We start from the raw sequence: 24,588 nt of genomic DNA, 5'->3' as shown, positions 1-24,588 counted from the left end.
TGGCAAAAGATGAATTACACACCAAATGAAATGATCTCTAAATAGAAAGCCTCATTCAGCCTCCAAACAGACTTTTTGTATAAAGAAGTAGACAATTTAATGTTAGGGTCTGAAATTGAAACAACTGGATCAAAACTCTATGAAGAAAAAGAAAGCATACAATTAGCAGCTGAGTTCTTTTCTCAGCTCCTGGGACTTTGCAGAACAGAAGAAACTATTCAACAAATATAAGTGAGCAGATCCTTAGTGGGGAGAGTGGCAGGACCTGCAACCTACTCTGGGTAATCTCAGTGTCTTTTAATGCCCCCCCCCCCCACCTTTGGTGGTGTAAAGAGAGCTAAAAAGTTGCATGGCTGTAAAGAAAATGTCTACTGTAGTGCCATCTGAATACACATTTTCAGAAATGTGACACATAAAATGCCTCGGTCTAAAATGTATATTTATCTTACGAGTAGAAAAGGTAATGAGGGGCTGGGGATTTAGCTCAGCGGCATAAGCACCTGCCTTGCAAGCAGGCAGTCGTGAGTTCGATCCCTGGTACCGAGGGGGAAAAAAAAAAAGGTAACGAGAAAAATTACAACAAAAACAGCAAAAACCTAATACCACTGGATGTAAATGTTCAGATACTTTGATCTAAATCAGAATGGCAAAGTAATGACATTCAGGACAAATGCCGTCAGGCAGAAACGCACTCCAATTCCAGTGTCCACAAGCTCCATCCTAATGGACTCACCCCCTGATCACTTTTCCCTGCCAGCTCAACATCGAGGCAGACAAACTAAAACAACAGGTTGTTAAAATGAACATCCAAGCTGGATGTGGTGGTGTGTACCTATAATCCCAGCTACTCAGAGAGCTGAGGCATGAGGACCAAATTTCCAGCCCAGTTGGGGCAAGTTGGACACTTAGCAAGACCCTGTCTCAAAATAGAAATACATGAAAAAAGTCTGGGGGTTTAGTTCAGCACTCACTCCCTGGGTACTAAGGGGGAAAAAATATGTTCAGAATATGTTAAAAATGAATGTATGGGCTGAGTGTAGAGGTGCATGCCTATAATCCCAGCACTTGGGAGGCTGAGACAGGAGTACTACTGTGAGTTTGAGGTCAGCCTGCACTGTACAGCGAGACCCAGCCACAAAAAACAAAAACAAACAAACAAATAAAAAAAGTATTCATAGGAAAAATAAAATTCAAGACATACACCTAAAAGTTAACTGCTATTCTAGCTGATGTATTACATTATGATTTCTATTTTCTTGTTTGTCCTTTCAGGTTACTTTTGTAATCTCCTCAAAAACCTTATGATAAATGTTATCAAGATGTACATACAGGGCTAGAAATGTAGCTCAGTAGTAGAGCACTTGCCTCAAATGTGTGAAGCCCTAGGTTTGATCCCTAGTACTCAGGCTGGCGCACACAGGAACTGACCCAGTTTAAACAAGTCAGGTAGAGAATGGAAAATAGGGTTTGCCTAAAAATCTATCATAGGAATGTTTAGAAATTAATGTTACAACTTCCTAGACAGCTGGAATTTCCTCTTATCATAGTATCTACAGCAACATAGCAGCATATACATTTACTATGTATTTATTTTTGTGTTTTTTTTTTGAGACAGGGTTTAACTCTGCAGTTTAGGCCAGCCTTGAACTCACTGTGTAGCCCAGGTTAGCGTTGAACTCACAGTAATACTCCTGCCTTGGCCTGCCAAGTGTTGGGATTCAGGCATATGCCACCATGCCTGGCAAGCACCATATACATTTTTTTTTTTTTTTTGTCTTTTTCGTTTTTATCAGTACCAGGGATCGAACTCATAACTGCACACTTGCAAGGAAGGTGCTTATGCTGCTGAGCTAAATCCCCAGCCCCAGCACCATATACATTTAATAAATGATTTTGTAATACTGCAATGCAATGTTTCTGCAACATCAGAAATAGCTATCCTTGACAGTGGCTTTCCTTGATCAGACAGATGATGACCAACTAAGTTTTGAGACATTCTGCCCCCCTCTTAGGAAATGTCTTAATTACGAACCAGACTCTGCCTGGTTCTCTAGTCCCATTTTTGTGTTCTGCCTGTGTAGGAGCCTGTCCACAGGTTAGAATATAGCCATATACTCAGGTCCTCTGGCCACTGTTCCTAGAAGGGTTGCATGAAATTAATTCCTCTCTTAAAATGTTCATCTCTGTGTGTGACTATCCATCTTACATCCTTCTGCCCATTTGCTTCATACTGATAGGGTCCGTTTACCTACTGCTTCCAATATAAACTAGCACAGTGTCTGGGGCTTCTGAGTATATACTGAGTAGGTGTGCCCAGCAGATTTGCATGCATATTTTGCAGTCAGTCTGACTAGCAAAAACCAGAGTAAAATTTTGTCCTCATGAAAAATAATCTTTTGGGGAAGTGTCTTGATCTTGATTACTATTACACAGAAAAAAACCTTAATTTTGGTGGAAGGGTGACAAGCCCTACAATGTACTTCTTTTTTGATTTTTAGTTAAGTTCCTTGCACATTGTACTTACACTAGAAACTGAATTCCTTACGGAAAACTGTTAGTCACATTCCTTATGGAAAACTGTTAGACCTGCTCTGTTCCCACCCTCTTAATCTCAATTTACTAACTCCAATGAAACCCTGTTTTAAGCAGTTAACACAAACGGGCTGCTAATATGGGACACAAAGTCCACCTTGAAGAGTAGTGGACAGCAACATCTTAACTGATAGAGAAACAGAACGAATAATTGTAAAAGCAATTGTCAGCAGAAATACTCATCATGCATTTTTTTCCTTTTTTTTTTATTGGTATGGGAGATCAAACTCACGACCATGCGCTTGCAAAGCAGGCGCTTATGCCGCTGAGCTAAATCCCCAGTCCCTCATCGTGCATTTTTTTTTTTTTTTTTAATCTTTTTCCTTTTTATCGGTACCGGGCATCGAACTCACGACTGTCTGCTTGCAAGGTAGGCGCTTATGCCGCTAAGCTAAATCCCCAGCCCCCCTCATCATGTATTTTGACAAAGATGGAAAGAGAAACAGAAGATAGCTGGAGTGGTATGAAGATAACTGAGTATCAGTTCTGCAATTTATCACAGTATACTGATCTTTGGAAAATCTTCATCAAAACAAGATGATAATTACATCACTACCACTATCATCAACTGAACTGTTCAGACACAGGGCCCTGAGGGTATACCTTTCTTTCTTCCAGCTTACTGCTGACCACACGCCATTTCTGCTCCAAGAGTGCTACACTCTGCTCTGTCTTTGAGCCCGACCCAGAATCATCACGGCTTAGGAGCATGAGCCTGCCTTTGTCAAGCAGCTGGTTGTATGTCTCTTCCTTCGCCTTTAACTGGGAATACAGTTCCTATAAAAAAAAAAAGACAAGAAAGAAAGATATCAGTAACACCCATTCTCTGAAGACACTCAAGATCTACCAGGACACTCCGCAAAAGCCTAGGAAGGTCTCATCTTGATTTAAAAGATGTTTTTGCATTCAGTGCAACTGTTGAGTTGTTAAGGAATAAAATTCATCATTCTTCCTTAATACTAAAATGATTTGTCACAAGTAAATAGAACAAAAATTTTTTTTAGGATCAAAAGTGACAAAAATAGACTATAATTTATTTCCCTTTTCATGAAGGGCTTGTCTAGAAATCATGTTGCCTTTTGTTTTCAACATCATGTATATATCCCCCACCCCCAGACAAGGTTTCACTATGCAATGCAGTGGCCTTGAACTTGCAGAGATCCTCCCGCCTCAGTACTGGGACTACGGTTAGCTTCAGCATGCTTTCTTAAAAAATTGTCAATTTCTGATTCTCTTTACCTCATTGTACAGTCTTATTAAGTACAAACATGTCTGTGCTACATATTATTTATTTTTCTGGTACTGGAAACTGAATCTAGGGCCTTGTACATGCTAGACACATGTTTTACCAACAAGTTATGTCCCCAGGCCCTTAAATGTTGTTTGTTCACCACCTTCTGATTACAGTTACACTAACCAAACAGATCAACTCAGAATTGACCAGCTCCCTGGTGTCCTTGTGGCTACTTGCTCCTGTCACTACCTCCACCCCTGGTGAGGTATGGGAGCTGGTAGGAAAGCAGCAGCACCCAAGCTGTACTACATGCTGTTGGTAAAAATGTGCTCCTTTGTAGACTCCTAGGTATGCATTCCCTGTGAGCTCAGAAAGCAGGTGCTGAGTGTGGGCTGCTTATGCTCAGTTTGAAGAAATCACTATTACCATATGTGTATCAAGCTGCTCCCTAGCAGTTTCAGGAAGTCCTCCTGTGGGCTTAGATGCAGACAGCTGGCTCTCCATCCTAGTCAACTCCAAGAGAAAATCTTCAATTTCACTGTGAAAACCTTGGGCCTTTTAAGAGAAAGACATATCAGCATTATAAAAGCAGTCAAGTCTTAGCTTCAAACGTGAACTGTAAAGAATCCTATGAGGAAAAGCCAGGGACTAGAGGTCCCATTCAATCCAGCCAATTCCATTCTGGGCATCTTCCCAAAAGAATTAAAAGTTATCATTCCACAGTGATATATGTGCACCCATGTTTATAGCAGCCAGATCTTGGAAACAACCTAAATGCTCATCAACTGAAGAACGGATAAAAAAGATGTAGTTTTATACAATGGAGTACTACTCAGCCACAAAGAAGGATAAACTGGAGACTTTTATAGGTAAATGGATACAACTTGAAACCATACTGATTAGTGAAATAAGACACATGTGTAAACATCATATCTCAGTGAGAAGTTGAAAGACACAATATATATATATATGTATGTATGTTAAAAAATTAAGGTAGTTATGCTACTGATTTCTCTTAGTTCATTAAACAGTTTTGTTATGTTTTGGACAACCGAATGCAGATATCTTGTGCTCTGGGTGAATGATTTAGGGACGACAACGTACAATGTATGTACCATTGTTGCCCCCTGATTGATGAGTTTTGAAATTTTATTTTAGTTTTTTCTTTTTCTCCTTGAAATAAAATGGATTTAAAAAAAAGATCCTAGGACAAACTGTGAGGGAGGAATGCTGGGATGCTCTCAGCTAGTTTTCCACGGTAGGTTCAGCACAATGTATTTGTTTAATCTAGCAGAATCCTGCAGATTTCATTGTAACAGAGTACATATCTGAAGAATGAACTGATTAAGGTCTTGCTGAAGAGGGAAGAACTTAATAAAGAAAATAAAATCTGTGAACAGAGTGAGTTATAGTAAAGATCTACTACTTTGAATGATGAATAAAGCTACTGACTAATCCAGGAAGAGCCACCTAGTAAAACACTGTTCTCTGCAGACCGTTTCAGAAGGGTTTCCCCACCGTGCTTTCCTCTGACGCAGGCCTTCTCGCAGTGGCAGTCACATGCAGACCTCTCTTCCTGCCTTGGACGGTGCACATACCTGCTGCAGTGTGGACTGAAGCTGCTGTTCCCTCTCCTCTGTCTTCTGCAGCACTGACTCCCAGCACTGGTTCATAGTTTCTAAGCGGCTTCGCAGGCTGCTGGCATCATCTCCAGCACTAGATTCAAGAAGCTCATTTCCAGCTTTGTTGACTGTTTCCACTGTGGCTTGATGAGCCAAAACATCATTTTTTAGAACCTGTAAGATGTTTAATGACATTAATTTGTCTCTATGAGTATCATCAAACCTGCCTAGAAGGAAATATCTGGTCTCAAAGCAGCAGAGCTGGAAATGAAATATGGAAATACGTACATGGTGCTTTGCGAGCTCAACTTCAATGACTTTTGGGTCTCCACTTATTGGTCTCTGAGCATCCAGCAACTCTTCGGTGTGAGTCAGCCAGCCCATGAGTTCCTCTAAGGCATGCTGGAACTGGCCAAGGGCCAAGAGAGCACCTTCTAGCTTATGCTGCTCAGAACAAGACAGAGAGGGAAGATTTGTTAGGGAATTAAAAAAAGAGCAAACAGCAGTCTGTTTATGCCTTCAACCACTTGCCCTACCTGTCTGTAGGCAATTTTTTCACCCAGGTTCTCCCAGAGGTGTTTGAGTTCTGTCAGTGGCTCTCGTATAATGTCTCTGTCTGTTTCATCAGTAGCTTTCTTTAACATTAGTTCACCCTGGTGATTGAGCTTCTCCATCTCAATTTGTTGTTGGTAAACTTCCACTTTGAACTCCTATCAAAGATGTACTCAGTATTAATATCAAACCAAGCCTTTATAAAACTACCAAGCAATTTTTCTTCCAAAGCTATTCTGGGATACAAACCTTCATCTCATTTAACTGATCTTTGACAGTGTTGAGGTCAGTGCCAACAGGGGGCATGGTGCAGAGTTTAATCACAGTGTTATCCAGCCAATCAAACATAGCCTAAAAAATAACACAGAAAAATAAACAAACAAACCCCAAAAATAAGGCACCTGGAGAGAGTTTTCACTATCCTTGCTAACATTATACTTCATGATAACCTGGGCTTGAAGCCTTTGCAAACGATGCCTTAGTAAGGCAGCTTTGTTGTAGAGCTAAATGAGTACAGATAGGGTAAGCACATGATCAATTCTACCCCTGACAAAAATGGTAGGGGTAGAATCTTCAGCTATAAATGTAGAAACAGTTGTATCTTAGGTTCGAGAACACTGAGGTCCTATGAAGATGACCTACTGTTTTGCACTGAATCTAGAAAATGACCAAAAGAAGATGGAACTTGTACATGGAACTTGTACTATCTTGGTGGTCACCCCCTAGCATCTTACCTGAAGAGTGTCTTGATAATGCACAGCTGCTTGCATAGCATCCTCAAGTTTTTCGAGCCTCTCTTTCCATGTTTTATTTAAGTTCTCCCAAGCATTATTCATCTAGGAGAAAAACATTCCATCAGATTCTTTAATTAATATCATTCTCTGGGCTGAACCCACTAATGTTTCATCTGAATCCCTCATCCATTCTCCACACCTCATCAATGCTCTTTTTCACTTCAGGCTTCTCAGTTTCGCCACAGGCAAAAATCAAATCTGCTCCAAGGATTCGAATAAATTCCAACTCCTCATGCAGACCATCTGTCTCCTCCTTAATAGTCTACACATAAAGGAACAGAACGTTGAGTCATAGCAGAAAGCAGAACAGAACCTCCCAAACTTACAGACTGTTGAAAGCAGACACTGAACACAACTGTCACTCTCACAAACTTTCAGTGCTCTTCAGATTTTGTTTTATTTAGATGGTGTAGCTTCAGGCACCAAGTAGCTTTTGCCCACATATATACAAAATATTATACATACAAATATGATGAGCGTTCAAAGATAAAATTGCAAGAATAAAAATTGACAGTATGTATTTTTACAATGAACTTTGATAATTTACTAACAGCTCATCCTTTCCTGCCTCCAAGGAAATTATAATCCAGAGTCTATTTTGGAAAGAAATATTAACAAGGGAGAAATAGTACAGTGCAGGTCACAAATGTGAGCACTGACAGACTAGCATAATGGTAGAGGCTGGGCTGTTTAATCCTGAAGAAAGCCAGTTCTGTTCCAGATCCTAAAACATGGTTTCAAGGGATGACGCACAGAGGGGTACGAGATGTGAAAGGTAATACCAAGTAGGCTCGCTTGTGCTAAGTGGACTAGATAAGACACACATTTATTATAGACTTCTCAGAAAGACTAGAGAGACATATGACTTCCACCACATCACTGGCCCATGCTAAGTAAAAGATGTTAAAGTAAAACTACCGAATCTGGATGATGAGTACAAAATTAGTTTTTGTTTTCTACTGTCTGACTTTCTATATTAAAGAAATTTACTATAATAAGGAGGTGTTTTCAAATTGAAAAAAGACTTACAAAACAAAAAACCAATAAAGCAGCTAATACAACATACTTGGATAAAATGCTTTGCTAAAGGACACACATAAGGGAAGTTTTGTTTTCCTCTTACCTCGGCAGCTTCAACCTGTTGCTTGATGATGGATGGGTCAATGCCTGGGCTCTCTAAGTCATGGACAATATCCTGAGTGTCTCTGATGGTGGTCAAAAGAGCTGCCATGTCGTACCAGAATTTCTCCGCCAATTCGAGGACATCAAGGAATTTAATTTCTCTTTCTTCAGCCCGAGCTTTGATGTCTTCCCAGAAGAACACCATTTGATCCAGTTTGTCCTGAATTTCTGAGGGGGATAAAGAAGAATAAGGCTTCTCTAAATACTTCAAAGCTGTCTCATCAGAAATTCCATCTAATTCTGACATTTTCAGTGAAACAACCTCTAAAAGCAGCTCAAAAAATGTGTAACCAATGGCCAGTTTTCCATGTTAGTTTTAATCCTATTATTTCTACACTAACATTTTCTGTTTATGTTGATCCCCCACAAAAAGGGATCATAGAAGCAGTCTAGAAACCCAACATAAAGGTGCTGCTGAGATAAAAATGAAGAGGCTGCAAGGGGATCTCTACTTCTAGTATTCTGTGCTGAACTTGTGTTTTTCCCATGGAAAGCCTTATAAAAGGTAGTTATGTTCTATCCACTATTGATACTGTAGTTTACTCACATTAGGGGTTAAAGGAGCATTTGTTTCCTGGCCTGGGAATCTTAACTAACAATTGTAACCTTGTTTCAATGGGCAAATGTGTCCTGAATTCTAAATGACTTCCAAATGACTTTGTGGAATACTCACTATTTGGGGGTTGCTTTAGATTCAATGAAACACATCTGGTAGGATGCTGGAGATAATCGCAGCTTGGAATTTACTGAGTTTTCCTTGAAAATAATAGTATCTATCACGTACCTTTGGCAGCCAGATCCTTGTCTGCTCCCTGAGATCGCCCAATGAGCTCTTCTCCACAGCGCTTCAGGGCCTCAAAAGATGGCTGCAGTTTTTCAAGTTCCATGGTGGCACTCTTATTGTCATTGATACATTCTCTGATCTTGTCCACTTCAGCAGGGATCAGGGGTGGCATACGGAGGCGAGAGGAAAGATTCTCCAAAGTCTCCAACATGGGCTCAATTTTATCATGGAACTAAACAAGGTTGAAACATCAGCCAAACAGTGCAATAATTTCTCACACTTCTGAGTGAAACGTTAGGGAATAAGGACAAAGTACAAATCTACTACTGTTTAGGATAATCTGTGCTCAACTTAGCCTGGTAACTCCTAAGTGTTGGGTTCAGCTAAGAAACCATTTCGGACATAGCACACTAGAGCTGCCCTGTGGTGGGGTGGGGAGAATCAGTACTTAATTTTAGAGTCAAAAGAGATTAAGTAATACACCAGAAATCAACTCAAGTCATTTATGCTGTCACACTATTTCTCCTACTCCAACTAATATGACAAAAAAAGACAAGACCATGAAACTGGTGAGTCAGTATGTCAACATCTCAGATGACGCTCACATGCAACAGGTCAGACCAACAAGTTAGATGCCCTCCACCAGCTGTGCACATGGATGGGGAACTTAATATGCTGCCTGAGGCAGCGTTTGAAAGTATCAGGGCATATAATTTAATAATTCACCGTATGGAACAGTCAGACGGAAATGTTGGCATCATGAGAAGTAATTAAGAAAGGCCGAATCTCACCTTATTCTCAAAAAAACTATTATCTTCTCATTTTTGGTATTTTGAATAACATGACTACAACTATAAATTCTCACTTACAATGTAATGCAGAATGGGGAGAAAAGACAGCAAGCTAGTTAAGCGTACCTCTTAAAAGAAGCTATCTAAACCCAGCTCTGGATTCATTACTTACTTACATAAGATTTACCAATTTCATGTGTCCTAGTAGATTCAGTAACAAAATCACTTCCCATCACTCCCTCACTTCTGGAATCCACCCCAAATGAAAGTGACATAATAACTGCAATGACACAATTTATTCTAATGTAAAGGGAATTTCTTTACAGGCAATGGTCTCAATTTTCCGCTTTATAAGAAAGCCCTAATCCCAGTGGGGATGGGTACCTTACCTCTGTAATCTGTTATGGTGGGCGCGGTCAACACAACAATGAAATGTGACGATGTGGGGAAGACAGGAGCAGGCAGCAACAACACAAAGTAACACATTCCACAATGTGAGTGAGAGATGGGACGGGAGGTGGGGGGAAAAACTTGAGTAAGTACAAATATTAACCAAGAATACAGACTAAACATAGGAATAAAATACCCAGACATGACAAAGTTCTACTAACAGTATTAGTTGAAAAATTATGTAGTTACATGCCTTCAAGTCCACTGAGGTGTTTAATGCATCTTTTTGGCTCTTCTTCCTAATGAAGTATCTTTCTCTCAATTTAGAAAGCTAGTAGCTTCTTGAGTAAGAAGGCTAATGTGCTACATCATTCTAAATCTCAAAGACAACAGGCTCTGGACTTTTGTTGAGGCAGCTTTAGGACCTACCAGATAAATTTATCCAAAATTACCCTTGCTAAAGGATCACTCCAATATGAAGTTTTCAGGGAAAGTATCAACCAAACACCAGCCAATGTGCCTTTTACCCTTCACAGAGTGTCAGTATGTCACACCAACATACTGACAGAAATACAAATGCAGGTGAGCAAAGCTTGCTACTCTTTTGATATTGTATTATTGACACGTTGGTCTGTATATTCCCAAGTATATAGGAACATCTGACGCAAAGACCTTCTGATTAGAGCAGCAGACAGTTTTAACATTACAGGAGTATAAGACATACACAGACCTGAGCAGACTGGGAAGTAGCCTCGTCCAGGGCCAGAGCCCGCTGACGCACTTCCTCTTTGATTTGGGCATACATGTTTTCCGCTTTCTGGTATTTTTCTTCCACCATTTTACCTTCCTCTGGGTTTAACTCCTTTAGTTGTGGGCCTATCTTTAGAAGCTTATCAATATGAGGTTTGTGTTCAGCAATGGATTCTCTCAGTTGCTATGGAAGACACATCAATAAACACATAATGAGCAGGGCTAAGGATGTAGCTCAGTGGTAGAGCACATATTTTGCATATGTGAGGCTCTATGTTTGATCTTCAGCACCACAAAAAACAAAACTCAGCTTACATGTTTTTGATTAGAGCTAAATCAACTTTGAGAGGAACAAACTGAATTATTAAATTAACAAAACCTAACATCTTAGGGGCTGGGGATTTAGCTCAGTGGCATAAGCACCTGCCTTGCAAGCAGGTAGTTGTGAGTTCGATCTCTGGTACCGATAAAAAACAAAAAACAAACAAACAAAAAAAACCCTAACATCTTACCATTTATGGGGAAATGGAAAAAGAACTGTCTTCTTGGACCCTGATGCTAATTCTCTTACATTCTCACTCATATTCATTCACACACACACACACACACACACACACACACACACACACACACACCCGTCTCTCTGACACGGTTTTACTATGTGGTTTAAGCTGGTCTTGAACTTGTGATTCCTCCTGCCATAGCCTTCCATATGTTGGAATTAAAGGTGTGCACCACAAAGCATAGTCAGTCTCTTAACTTTCTAAAATTACTTCAGGTATTCTGATCAACCTGGAAGCCAGTCTATTTCAAGCTAGTCTATTTCACTCTACTCATGAATACCTTCATGCTAGTCTATTTCACTCTACTCATGAATACCTTCATGTGCTATACTGTAATTTATGATTTATTATCTGTCTACTACCCCAGACTGAGAGATACCAAGCAGGCTATGAATTGCAACAATTTTGGTACTTTGACTACTGTTTGACTTTACTATTAGCTATTTCCAGTTTAAATCTTCCACTTATAGGAATATGGAAAATATAATAAGCATTCGCACTAAACTAATTTTTAAAAACAACAACATGATTTGAAGTGTGCATAAATTTCCCTTTCATCTTAACTGTATGTAGCAAATGCTTTCTGACATTTCTTCATAGCTCTCACACCAACTGGGTGGGGCTTCATGAGAGGGAGACATCCAACCACAGCTTCAGTCTGACAATACCTGAACATCCTTGGAAATACTTCAAATTTCCTTGGCTTTTTAAAGAGGTGAGTTTTTTGGGTTTGGTTTTGTTTTTGCAGTGGTGGGGACAGAACCCAGGGCCTTACATACACTAGGTCAGTGATGGTGAATGTATGGCATGTGTGCCACACTGGGCTGTTTGTATCACTAAAAGCTGTTACTGTGTTTTTCTTTTTTCTTTTTTTTTGTCTTTTTCCTTTTTATTGGTACCGGGGATCAAACTTATGACTGCCTGCTTGTAAGGCAGGCGCTTATGCTGCTGAGCTAAACCCCAAGTCCCCACTGTGTTTTTCTTTTAGTATGTGAGTTGTTTTCCCTAAATTAAAACCTCAATATTCAAGTTTTATTGCAGTGTTGGTACTTTGTAATAAACAAGTGGGTTTTGGCTTGCAGTTTAGGCACTCTGTCTCTAAAAGATTCACCCCTCATTACCACATTAGGCAAATACTACCACAAAGTTAATCCTTACTTTACCTGTGTAAAGGATCTTGATACTTTCTATAATCTTATTAGTCATATTAAATGACAAAAAATAATTCAACATGTCTTTTTATTGTGAAAGGAAATTTTAACTGATTAGGAATTAACTTCATAACATAAGCCTCGTACATAGCACACATTCAGGGCCAGGGATTTAGCTTGTGGTGTAAGTGTCTGCCTGGCAAGCACAAAGTCGTGAGTTTGATCCCTGGTACCGATTTAAAAAAAAAAAAAAAAAAGAATGAATCATAGCAGGCCCTAATAAATATGCTGTTTTAGAAAAAAATTACAGAATCCATTTTTATTCTGTAATGAAATAGAACTTAGCATGTTCCTTACCCTCATTTCTTCTTGTTGCTGCCTGAGCTGTTCATGATCAATTGCAGGAGGGGGTAACTGTGCTATTAGTGTCCGAGTTTCCTCAATCCAAGGGCTAAGCTCTTCATAAGTTTCCCAAAACTGGTTCACCAAGACCTGTGCCCGCTCTAGACGGGCATAACGCTCAGAATTGAGTAGGCTAATGGCTTCATATTGTTGTATTAGAGATTCTGTTTTTTCCTGAGTGAAAAATTATTTAATTTAAAATATTACTATTAAGAACTCTTAAAAAAAGTCTAAAGAAACACATGAAATTATTAACTATGGGCTAATAAGATTACAAGGAAATTTTTAAATATTTATTTAAATTTTTAAGTTTATCTATCATACAAATGTATTATTTCTTTAATTTAAAAAATATAAACATAGCACACAAGGTAATAAAATAGCACAAAAGTTGTTCAACAAAATTAATGACAATGACATGTAAAAGTACAGCATCATTATAAGTTTAAAACTGAACACTTCAGAAGCTATGATAGAATTCTGATTCTCTGGAACTCTAGCATTTAGACTCCAGAACTCTGGAAACCTAGCATTTAGACTTCAAATGTTCAGCATAAGGAGCTCAATTTAAGAAGATTTCTAAGGAAACAGTGGTTAGACATACTTTTATATATACATTTAAAAAAAAAAAAACAACCAAAACTGGTCTACAAACTATCTTGGCCAATACTTCCAAAAACAGTTATGACCTTTAGGGCAAGAAAAGGCATCAATATCTGCATATGGTTCTGAAAAATCTACCATAAATATCTTTAAAAATTCACTGAAAGTTCACTCCTATAGACTAAGGATAAGTAGCAGTTTTTCTGTTACAATGAAGATAGATTTGCAACACATTTCACATTATATAGCTAGGCTGTTTAGACATTTGTGAATATAAGGTGAGGAGTCAAATTCTTCAGAACATTAAGTTGGACTTTACATTTTCCTTCTCAATTGTACTGCTCACCATGATTAAGAAAATGAAAATAAAGTGAATAAATAACTGTAATTTACCTGTAATACAGCCTTCTGCTCCTCTCCACATGTTGCAAAGATTTCACCCTGGTGACTGAAGAGTTCATCCATAGAGTCTTTGTGTCGAATTATGTCAATGGAGAAAGCCTTTGAAAAGTAAACTACAGTTAAGTCAAGAAGTAAAGGTCTCAGTATTCTGGGATAATAAAGCAGGAGTATCCCAAGTTTTAGCCCAACTTGGGCAATTGAGCGAGAGCCTGTCTCAATATAAAAAATACAAAGGGCTTGGGAGTGTAGCTCAGTGTGAAAGCCTAGCACAACCAAAACAAACAAAAACTCCACAAACAAAACGCTCCTGAGTGCCTGTGTTTGTGGAAAGTAAAATGCAACCTATGAAAAATTATTTGCTTCAAAGACAACAAAACAACCCCCAAAATCCAAATTATTCTGAGGCAGGCATGGTAGCACATGCCTGTAATCTCAACACTTTGGGAAGCTGATGGAGGAGGATTTGAGGTTGAACGTAGCCTGGACAATTTAGCAAGGTCTCAAAAAATAAGAAGGACTGGGGATGTAGCTCAGTGCGTAGGCCCAGGGTTTAATATATAGTACTAAAAAAAAAAAAATTGACTCTTTGCCTAGTCATCATCTTTAATGCCTTTTTAGTAGCTTACACAAGCATCTTCTTTCTTATATCACCCAGGAAATTGCTAACTTTTTTCTTGGACTGACAAGTCTACTTTTCACAACGAAAAAGCCAAAAAACAACTTTTCCTCTCCCTGAACAAGTGCACATGAAATTAATGACTACCTACATCAGTTCACTTGGCTTGACATAGGATAGTCAGAAACACTCTCCAACTCACTTCAAGCTACTAGTCATTGTCCTAGCTCAGAGCATAGTGGGCACCGGCCATGACACTTACCTTCTGCACCTGCAGCTGAGCTGTGGTCTGGTCCTGTTCAAGTCGAATTGGACCCAGAGCCATCAGTTTCCGTTTTGTTTCAGCAACCCATGCTAGTTCTGCATCAGCAGCTTGTTCATACTAACAGACATTGTAGGAAAATCGAGTAAGTTATATACAGCCAAGTCTGCTTCTTAGAACTGTATCTTATCTAACACAGAAAGTCCTGATTTTTTTTTGAAAGTTCTGATTTTTTACAAATATAGTTTATACCTCACAAAGTAGAGCCAAAAGTGAGAAGCATTTCATAAATAACAAATCAAGATATATACAAATTACAATTGGTCATCCTTCAATTTCTGTTAAGTCATGGAACTCAGCTAGTGATCTTTTATTTAGAAACAACAGAAAATAATACTCTTCAAAACGAATATGCTTCTAATCAGAGTGCTTTCATGAGGTAGCACTCTTTCTGCCAATCCTTTTTCTTACCCAGACAATGAACAACAGTTTTCATTAGATGTTTAGATAAAATTTAAAATGGCAGTAAGCAGCTGAGTAAAGTTAACATGGAGGTATGTGCTCAGCTGAAGAAGCACAGGACCCTGAAAACACTACACATTTAAATGACCATGCAGCCAGGCATGGTGGTGCACGCCTGTAATCGCTGTGGTCAGGAGGCTCAGGGAGGATGAGTTTAAAGCTAGCCTGGCCTACATAGCGAACTTAAGGCCAGCTGGAACTACACAGCAAGAACTGGTCTGAAGAAGAGAGAACACAAACAAAACAAAAACATCCTCAAAACACTATGCAACAGCAAAAACAACATATTCCCCATGACTACTGAACATGAGTAGCTCCAAGTTTTCATTTATTTGCCATCCTACACTAAAATGGGTTATCTCTTACCAGAAATACCTGGGAGGAGAAATGTTTGAGATTTTGGTTTTTTATTTTGAAGTATTTATATGGACAGTTTTAATGGTTGAGCTTTTCAAGTATGAGATACTAGATTTTCAGTTTAGGGATATTCAGTGTGTGTTTAAAAAGAAATGTTAAGCCTGGGATATAGCTCAGTGGCATAAATGCCTGCCTGGCAAGTGCCAAGGTCCTGAGTTTGAATCCCAGTACCAAAAAATAAAATAAACAAAAAAGAAAGGTTAAGTTTTTCCCAAACACAGTAAGTAGTATACTGAAATATCTGGCTAAAATGAAGAATAACCCTAAAGACACTGTGGATGTACTTAAGAGTCATAAAAAAATTTCTGCATGGTTCACTATGAACCTGGGTAGTCATGCTGTGGGTGTGTGAGCGTGTGTGAGGGTATGTGTGTGTATATGCACTATGGTATATTAATTGGTACACAGCCAACTACAGAGAAAAGCAAGTAACACTTTTCCAGAAAGCAGGAAGAAAAAAAAAAAAACCAAGGAAATATGACACCTGTGTTTACTGTGATGGTTCTATTTTGGATGGCTCTGCTATTTTGGTTTGCATATTTGATAGTAATTATAGTTCGTGGTTCCTTCCCCTTTGACATCTAGTGCTAACATGGTTGATTATGTCAAACTAAGACTGCCCTGCATTTGGACCATTTGTGTCTAGATGCTCTCAACTTCTTATCACCATCAGCCTGGTCACCAAGAAAAGGTTTCACAGAAACTCTTTTCTCCACTGAAAATGTTTTGGGTCAAACTTGGACCCATCCTCACAAGCTCTACCCAAAATCTCATTTCCTATCAGGAAATGTCTATTGCATCATATTTACCCTAATCTCATTATTCACAGCATTGAATTTCACACATCTATCCCCATTGCCTAAAATATTAATGCAGGGGAGTTATAAAGATTACCTGTTGTGATCTCTGAATAGCAGCATCGATTTCATCCACTCTTTGTCCAACAGTGTCACTGATCAGTTTGTACTGCTCATTGGCATCTGACACAAGTTTATCCAGCCCTTCTCTGGCTCTCCAGGGTACTAGCTCTAAGAGAGCACGGCTCACCTCATTCACTGTGTCCAACACTAGCCTGTGCTCCATGACCTCTTTCTTCAATTCCTAAGGAAGGAAAAAAGTTTTCAGGCCATACCTTGCTAAATACAGCACATCAGCAGCTGTGCTGGGTAGAAACTGCTATCTCTACCACACATCTCAGCAGGGCACTGACCTTCTTCTTGCAGTTACTGTTTTTTGGTCTCAGATTTTTCAATCATTCTGAAGCCTGACTTTAGGCTTAGCTGCTGTTTACTTAGAACTGCCTCTGAGACTTGAGTCAGACTGAGTAAAACAAATAGTGCTCCTTTCTTTTTTTCTTACTTTAGTAGCAGCAATAAATAATCCTTTAATCATAGGCATTTGACTTAAATATCTGCACAGTGCTTCAATGTTTCTAAAGGATATTGTAGGAGAACCAAATATAATCAAGAAGCACTCTTGAGAGAATGTGTTGTGAAGGTAAATTATAAAATGTTATATTATGAAGCAAACTTCTTAGGGAGTTGGGATTCAATTTCTTTCTTTTTCAGACCACAACAAGGGCTCCTGTATTAATATCTTTATGTCAAATCTTACTGTTCATAAGTAAATAAGAGGAGTCAGAAAGAAGTTTTAGGTTTTGAGGTTAAGGTAACATTGATGCAAAGGCATTCCGACAAACCTTTCATCTTTTTCACCATATGAAATCCTAGCTCACCTTCTGTCTTTGCTGAAACTGGGGTATCTGCTCCCCCGTGGGAGACTGTCCTCCACTGGCCGCCAGCTCCTCTTCCACCTCTCTCAGCCACCCAGTCAGTTCCTCATATGTGGACTGGAACTTGGTGGCCAGTTGCCGGGCTTGCTCTAAAGTTCTGAGAGCCTTGGAGCTAGTGACAGTGATGTCCACATAACGGGTCTTTATTCCATCCAGTTTCTCCTGGATAAGTAATACCTCTTCACCTGTGGAGAAGAGCACATAATTATCCACAATTAGGAGACCTGGGGATGAGCACTATCTATTTAATCACCCATCTTCAAGTTAGAGCTTAAATTTCATAGATACTCTTTCCCTTTGGCAGTGATTTCACCTAACATCAAGCACTAAGGTTACACTGAAAATAAACCTTCCAGCTGATAAAAGAAGTCACTTCTGAGACTGGGATCTAAGTTCAGCTGCAGGTGTTTTCAGATGTCCTCAGACCTTGTAGTGAATGCTGACAGGTGACATATTGGCAGGCAGGGGAAATCATCTACAACTGGATGTGAGACAATGGTCTTGTAGTTTTCAAGGAACATAGGTCTTAGCATCCCTGAAGCACACGATAACACAATCCATGAATACAAGCTTCTCATTATACAGAGGTGGCTGTTGCAGGGTATTTATTATCCTGGATATGAGACTGTGTTTGAGGGCACAGAAGGGCTAAGAGATGAACTTTTCAAAGTACCTGTGGTTTGTTTTAGAAGAGCCTGACCATTTTTAATTGCTTGATCTACATTCTTCTTTCTATTAACAATCTCTTCATTTAATGCCTGAAAAAAAAGAATACCATTAATTCCAAAACTATGGCAAACTGAAGGAAAAAAATGTGAGATCTTAAGGGATCAAATTTAAAACAAAAAGATGAGGACCAGCTTAGTTTAATATCAGATATTTGATTCCCTTATTATCTCTTTGGTTATCCCACTGAATATCCCAAATAATTAAATCATATAACTAAAGGTAAGCAAGCTTTCTTTTGTACTGAATGAAAAGTGATTTAGGATTAAATAAGCTCTACTAACATACTGATACCAAACCTGAACTCAAGTAAGGTAGAAGTAAAATTTGGCAAAAATCTATGGAGTCCAAAGTAAACACTAAGAGAAATAAGAGCAAGTTGACTTAAATCAGGATCCCAGGCAAAAATTCTACATATTTCAAGTTGATGAAGTAAAACAATCTTGGAGTATTTTAAAAAGTTACTTTGCCTACTTTTATTATCTCCAAAGACTTCATAAAGTAACTAAAAAGGGCACATTCTTTTTTTTAAGATGACACAGAATCCCTAGAATTTCAGTATACTAATTCCAGAAAAGCCTAAAAGCTGTAACTACATGATTAAATTGTCACTCTTTAGATAATATCAGTTTTGTTAAAGTATATCCTTTCATAAATCTGCACAAATGGAAACCTAATGCTATATTACCTAGTGATGTAAATTATGACTTGAGATGGGCCCTACCCCAGCACCATCTTCTAGAATTACTCAGTGTGTGAAGTACAAGTATTTTCATAGCTTTCAAAAAAGCTATGTAGTGTTTAGCACCAAGCAAATAAATGGTGTGTTTCTGTATAAAATAAAGTTGAAGTATTGGAATGGTGGGGAAAAAAAAAGACATGAAAGACACAAATCAAAATGATAAAGTAACTCAGTAACATAACCAGTAAGAATGGAAAACACAAATACCAGGTGGTCAGCATGCTGCTTCTGTAGGACATCCTGTCTGTAATCCTTTACGAACACTGAACTGAGCTTGTCCTCAACCTCAGCCAGCCAGTTGAGCACTTCCACCTCATCCTCCCCAAACAGTCTAGCATTGCACAGTGCTTGTTCAAGCAGGGCTGCCTTCCGACAGCACCGGTCTTGAATCTCACTGTACTGTGCCTGCAACAAGTCTAGCTTTTCTGACAGCACGCCCTGTTCTGCAGGACAAGTCAGGGAGGACAAGGACCGCCCAATGTTCACTGCCTGGTGCACATCTGCTGCATGGTTTTCTATTTCTTCCTCCAGAGCCTAGAAATCCAGATGGAAAAAATGAATGCCAGGAACAAAACAAATGAAAAGCAAACATGAAGCAATGAATAACAAATGACATGATAAATAATTAAAAAAACACCTATGAGGGTCAGAAATAATATTAATTTCTACTTTTACTTTAAGGATGTGGCTTTTCCAATTACTGATTTGACTATATTTTAAATTAAAACAATGCTGCGGGCAGTTTTTTTTAATTCCTAGGATTTCTACTTTCAGTTCTGTGCTTTCATTTATAGTAACTCCTTCCTACCTTATGCCGAACGATCTGCTGCTGTATTTTGGCAGTTTGAGTACCAACAGGTTCCGAGTTAGCGAGCTTTTTCTCTGTGACAGATAGGAAGTCAGAAATAGGCTCAGCTGTCTCATGGAATTGTTTGGCCAGAACCAGGATATCTTCCAGCTGTTTTTGCCTACACAAATATAGAGTCAGAAAGAACAGTAAGACTCAGCACTAAATTCAGTAAAAGGATAATCTTTACCAGGTATTGTTTACCAATAGTGAACAGAACACATGTGGCCCTCTGCTACAGTAAAAGTTTAGACAGTATTACTCTTTTTTTTTTTACACAGCACTATTTTCTTGTAATCTTTTCATAACCTTGGGCAGAGAATTATCCCACTACTATGAAAGAGAAAACTGACCATGAAAGCTTTAAGAAAAATTTCATCTAGTCACCAATGAGTAGCTACAGGATAGGGATTATAATCAAATCTAATGCGTTCTTTCTTATATCACTGTTGCACATATCAAAATGTAATGCACCAACTAAACACATAGTCAAAGTAAAGTTTTAAAAGAAAAAAAGTTGGTCTCCTTCTGCCACTGCTACTTCCATGTGTGAAATAAAGAGAATGAATACCTGAACAGCAAAAGTAAGACAGTTCTACAAACTAGAGCGCCCTTTTTATCACCCAAAAAATCTAGCCAGGCTTTTGGTAATTTTAAGCTGAGAACATACATAACTTTAAATTCAAATTTAAGACATAAAACCAAAAAATGAAATGAAAACTCGAAACCTCAGACTAGCTGAATTTGCAAATATAAAAAGCTAAAAAACTGAAGATGCTGCCAGGTACGGTGATGATGCCTGTAATCCCATCTTGTCAGGCGGCTGAGGCAGGAGGACTGCACACTGAAGGCCAACCTGGACAACTTAGCGAGAGCCTGTCTCAAAATTATAAATATTTAAAAAGGCTAGGAATCCAACTCAGTAGTAGAGTGCTTGCTTAATGTAGGCAAGGGCCTGGCTTCAATTCTAGTACCACGACACGAACACAGACCCTAAAAGACTTTATAGCTCATATGGAATCTTAACCTTTATTTAATATAACATCTACACTAAGCTTAGATTTTTAAGTACTCTATAAACTAAAAGAAGCAAATTGCAAAGGGGAGAGAACGCCTGGATGATGGAGGTATCCTGACAAGAAAGAGATAGGAAAACAACCACAGGAACTATATTAAAACACAGATTAACAACAAAAGACTATGGTGCTAATTTTAAATTACAGACTCAATGATGCCATTTGACAAGGCCTAAGGATATGTGATATATTTTAGTAAAACTTTACTGAACACCTGCTTTGTGCTAGGGCTACGGTGGATATAATCTGAGAAATTTATTTTGATAAATGGTTTAAATAAAAAGATTCAGTACTTTAACTGGAAATTCAATTACATTTGAAGTAAAGAAAAACATATTTCTACAGGGCTGGAGATTTAGTTCAGTGGCATAAGCGCCTGCCTTGCAAGTGCACAGTTGTGAGTTTGATCCCCGGTACCAAAAAGAAAAAAATAAAAACACATTTCTAGATGTTGCTGTTTTTAAGTGGCAATGTGGGAATAGAATTTTCTATTTTACTTCATTAATGCCAGTCTTCAAACTATATCTTGAATCAATACTCTAAAATATGTAAACTTAAAGGTCATTATTAAACTGGAATTTTAAAAAAATCATCTCTACTATCTATATCTGATTTGTTGCAGATTTTGGAATCTGAAAATTCAAAGAACTCAATGAAGTAAGATTTATGCTATGGAGAGCAATGAAATAATTTGAAGCATCAAATATCCAAAATTAAAGAATCCAAATTGAAGTCTTTAAAATGTCCATAATAAATAAAGCTACTTTTGATGGTACATGCCTGTAATCCCAGCACTCAGAAGGCTAAGGCAGGATTGCTGTGAGTTCGAGGCCAGCCTGAGGTAACAGTGAATTCAAGACTAGCCTTAATTACTTAAGTGAGACCTTGTTTCAAAAAGGAAGCAAATCGGGGGCTGAGGGTTTAGCTCAGTGGCATAAGCACCTGCCTTGTAAGCAGGCAGTCATGAGTTCGACCCCTGGTACTGATATTTAAAAAAAAAAAAAAAAAAAGGAAGAAAATCATGACTTTAAGGAACTCAGTGACAGGAAGATAAGCACACAAAGCACTGACCCTAATAAAAAATACAGATGCAGAGTTCAATCAACTAAGAGGCAGGAGAAGTTATTCTATGTTGGGTGAATAAAGAAGTTTCATATTAGGGGGTAAAAATAAAGACATTTCATAGGGGAAGTAACAAGAACAACAAAAGATACAAGGTTAGAAAGCTTATAGGTGATTCTAAAGAACAGATTCTAGGTTATCTATTAATAAAAAGAAAATAGTAATGGAAACTAAGAAAGTTTGGCTATAGTCAAATAGACTTTGCATGTTGTTATTTTACATTTTATTTTATAGGCAATAGAGTCATTGAGATAAGATCAGACATGTACTTGAAAATGGCTCGCCTGACCTGGGGGACAGAAAGGAGAAACACCTGAGGGTAAGTGGTAGAAAAGTCATTAGTTAGGAAGCTACCTCAACAGCCTTAAGTGAAAGCTTATAAACCAAGAACTGAGGTAGGAGAAAAGGAATCAGAAAACAGACAGACAGGAGAAACAGAGGTAAAGACAGAATTTTTGTATTCTGACACATTCTGGGCACAAAGCAAGGATAGAGAGAAAGCAGAGTTCAAGTCAGGCCCAGGTAACTTCAGACTAATGGTACTTTAATGGCAAGGGATGGATCGAAAAGGACAAAAAGTAGTGTAAATCTGGAAATAAAACTTAAATTCTTTCAATTCTGTTTCTCCCACTAACATGGGCAAGCTGTACTTTGTAGCTCAGATGGTACATAAGCAAGTCACTGGCAGCTGGAAGTAGAGACTCATGATGTAGTCATTTAAACACTGCTACTTCCTACTTAGAAAATTTGAAGTATGCAACAAATGATCAAGTTTGCTACTCTCTTATTGATTCCTAGTATTTTTCTACTGATGACTAGTTAGCATTTATTTCTAAGACTGATAGTATAAGCTAAAAGTCGGGACAGTCATGTGACTTATTAAAGCTTAATTGATGTGAGAGTTCTTTACAATTATGAAAACACTTCCTTGGATGAGGAAAGTATACTGCTTGTCTTTTCACCAATTGTTGAAGAATATCCATATGATTAACAGAATTGAAGACTACCCACTCGATGCAAAAAAAACCAAAAACCAAAAAACAAACATCAGAATAAGCTAACAGAAAAGAAGTAAGACAAACTTTAACTCCAATATCAAAAGCATTATTTACAAGTATCAAAGGGGAAAAAATCTGTTTCAAAAACTCCTAAATTGGCTGGATTACAGGAGTCTGTGTCTGTTGTTTGGAAGTACAATAGAATTGCCACACTATTCAATGAGGTGTTCCAGTTTTTAGAAATTTACAGGTGGCTGAACTGTAATTTTCTCAGAGTGATTCTGATTACGAAGATTATCTCGGAATACTTATCATTCTTCATACAAAAGTCCTTACATATCTTTTAAAGCACCATATGAGCCACGCAGGAAAGTAAGTCTAACAAGACAAGGGAATACAGTTCAGTGGCACAAGCGACTACCTGGCAAGTACAAGGTTGTAAGTTAGATCCCCAATACTCCCCCCAAAATCAAAAGACAAACAGGGCAAAACAAACTCAGATCCATTCCTCAAAGTCTCATTGGTCTTACCTGGCTGCTGCCTTGCTGAGTAGTTCAGTCCATCTACTTTCAAGACTTGCTAGCTGTCCAGTGATTTTCTCTCTATCAGCCAGTTCAGCAGACTGGGCTATTCTGTCTCCTTCTGCTTGAAGCATGTCTACTGTAGCCTTTCGATCATCTAGAAGCCGTTGGAGCAACTATGGTACACACGTATGAAAGAATAGAAAAGTTATCTAAAAATTGGAAACAGGTAAGAAAACAAAACAAAAATTCTATCCTGCCAAATCCTAAGATTAACTGAGTAACACAAGTTTTTCCATCCTTGAGGCAAACACATGAGATACAACATAGTTTCTACCACCCACACAAACTTTTCATATGCATAAGTTTTTAAATGAAGCTGCGACTGTCATTATGTGACAAACAGGAAGCTGTCTCTGAATCAAGAGAAAAGTGCATGAAAAACATTATGTGAGGTAAGAAATTAAGACAATCACAAGTGTATGTAAATCAAAACATCAAATTCTGCATTGTAAATATATATAATTCTTATGAATTATACCTCCATAAATCTGGAAAAAAATAAAATTTCCTTTGAGATAAACTTTTTTTTTTTTGTCTTTTTTGTTTTTATCGGTACCAGGGATCGAACTCAAGACTGCCTGCTTGCAAGGCAGGCACTTATGCCGCTGAGCTAAATCCACAACCCCTTGAGATAAACTTTTATAAAAAAAGAAAAATGCAAGCCAGGTGTAGTGGCTCACCCCAGTAATCCTAACACCTGGGAGACTGAGGCAAGAGGACTGCCACGAATTCAAGACCAACATGAACTTACACAGTGCATTCAAGACCAGCCTAAACTAAATATCTCAAAAACATACCAAACAAACAAACAAATGAAAAAAATGCATTAAAATAGAAATTAAACCAACAAAAAATATACAAACTTGTATACGATGTTATTTACAGTAATGCTAGGCCCCAAAACACTAAAAGTGTCTTAACATAAACCTATGAATGAAACACTGAAATAGGATACATGAACAAATCAATTTGTTCAGTCTAAAATATGCCACAGTAAACGGGTAGATCGAAATAAGATGATAAAATTCAACTTCTACCCTTCTTTTCAGGATTCTTGACTTACTCCCTACAC

General features: G+C 38.3%; 1 protein-coding gene across 36 annotated transcripts in view; it reads right to left on the bottom strand.

Moving 5' to 3' along the window:
- The window catches only part of Macf1 (microtubule actin crosslinking factor 1), a 342,822-nt gene that overhangs the window by 34,100 nt on the left and 284,134 nt on the right, over window positions 1–24,588 (bottom strand). For 29 of the 36 annotated variants that reach the window (XM_063236130.1, XM_063236132.1, XM_063236131.1 and 26 more), the window contains 20 exons: window positions 23,463–23,629; window positions 19,698–19,857; window positions 19,097–19,423; window positions 18,095–18,179; window positions 17,365–17,606; window positions 16,524–16,730; window positions 14,691–14,810; window positions 13,804–13,911; window positions 12,763–12,981; window positions 10,672–10,875; window positions 8,761–8,992; window positions 7,918–8,144; window positions 6,934–7,056; window positions 6,735–6,836; window positions 6,250–6,351; window positions 5,985–6,158; window positions 5,737–5,892; window positions 5,425–5,622; window positions 4,253–4,381; window positions 3,196–3,369 (listed from right to left, as the gene is read on the bottom strand). In XM_063236130.1, coding sequence (XP_063092200.1) covers window positions 3,196–3,369; window positions 4,253–4,381; window positions 5,425–5,622; window positions 5,737–5,892; window positions 5,985–6,158; window positions 6,250–6,351; window positions 6,735–6,836; window positions 6,934–7,056; window positions 7,918–8,144; window positions 8,761–8,992; window positions 10,672–10,875; window positions 12,763–12,981; window positions 13,804–13,911; window positions 14,691–14,810; window positions 16,524–16,730; window positions 17,365–17,606; window positions 18,095–18,179; window positions 19,097–19,423; window positions 19,698–19,857; window positions 23,463–23,629 — 3,456 coding nt within the window. The remainder of the gene's footprint in view (window positions 1–3,195; window positions 3,370–4,252; window positions 4,382–5,424; window positions 5,623–5,736; window positions 5,893–5,984; window positions 6,159–6,249; window positions 6,352–6,734; window positions 6,837–6,933; window positions 7,057–7,917; window positions 8,145–8,760; window positions 8,993–10,671; window positions 10,876–12,762; window positions 12,982–13,803; window positions 13,912–14,690; window positions 14,811–16,523; window positions 16,731–17,364; window positions 17,607–18,094; window positions 18,180–19,096; window positions 19,424–19,697; window positions 19,858–23,462; window positions 23,630–24,588) is intronic. The other 7 variants (XM_063236140.1, XM_063236151.1, XM_063236141.1 and 4 more) reach the window with 1 other exon arrangement.

The sequence above is a fragment of the Cavia porcellus genome, unplaced genomic scaffold, assembly GCF_034190915.1.
Source record: "Cavia porcellus strain 051 isolate PalLab524CR breed Dunkin Hartley unplaced genomic scaffold, mCavPor4.1 scaffold_25, whole genome shotgun sequence".
NCBI lineage: Eukaryota > Metazoa > Chordata > Mammalia > Rodentia > Caviidae > Cavia > Cavia porcellus.
The sequence above is the reverse complement of the archived record's forward strand: the minus strand, read 5'-3'. Positions and strand labels throughout refer to the sequence as shown.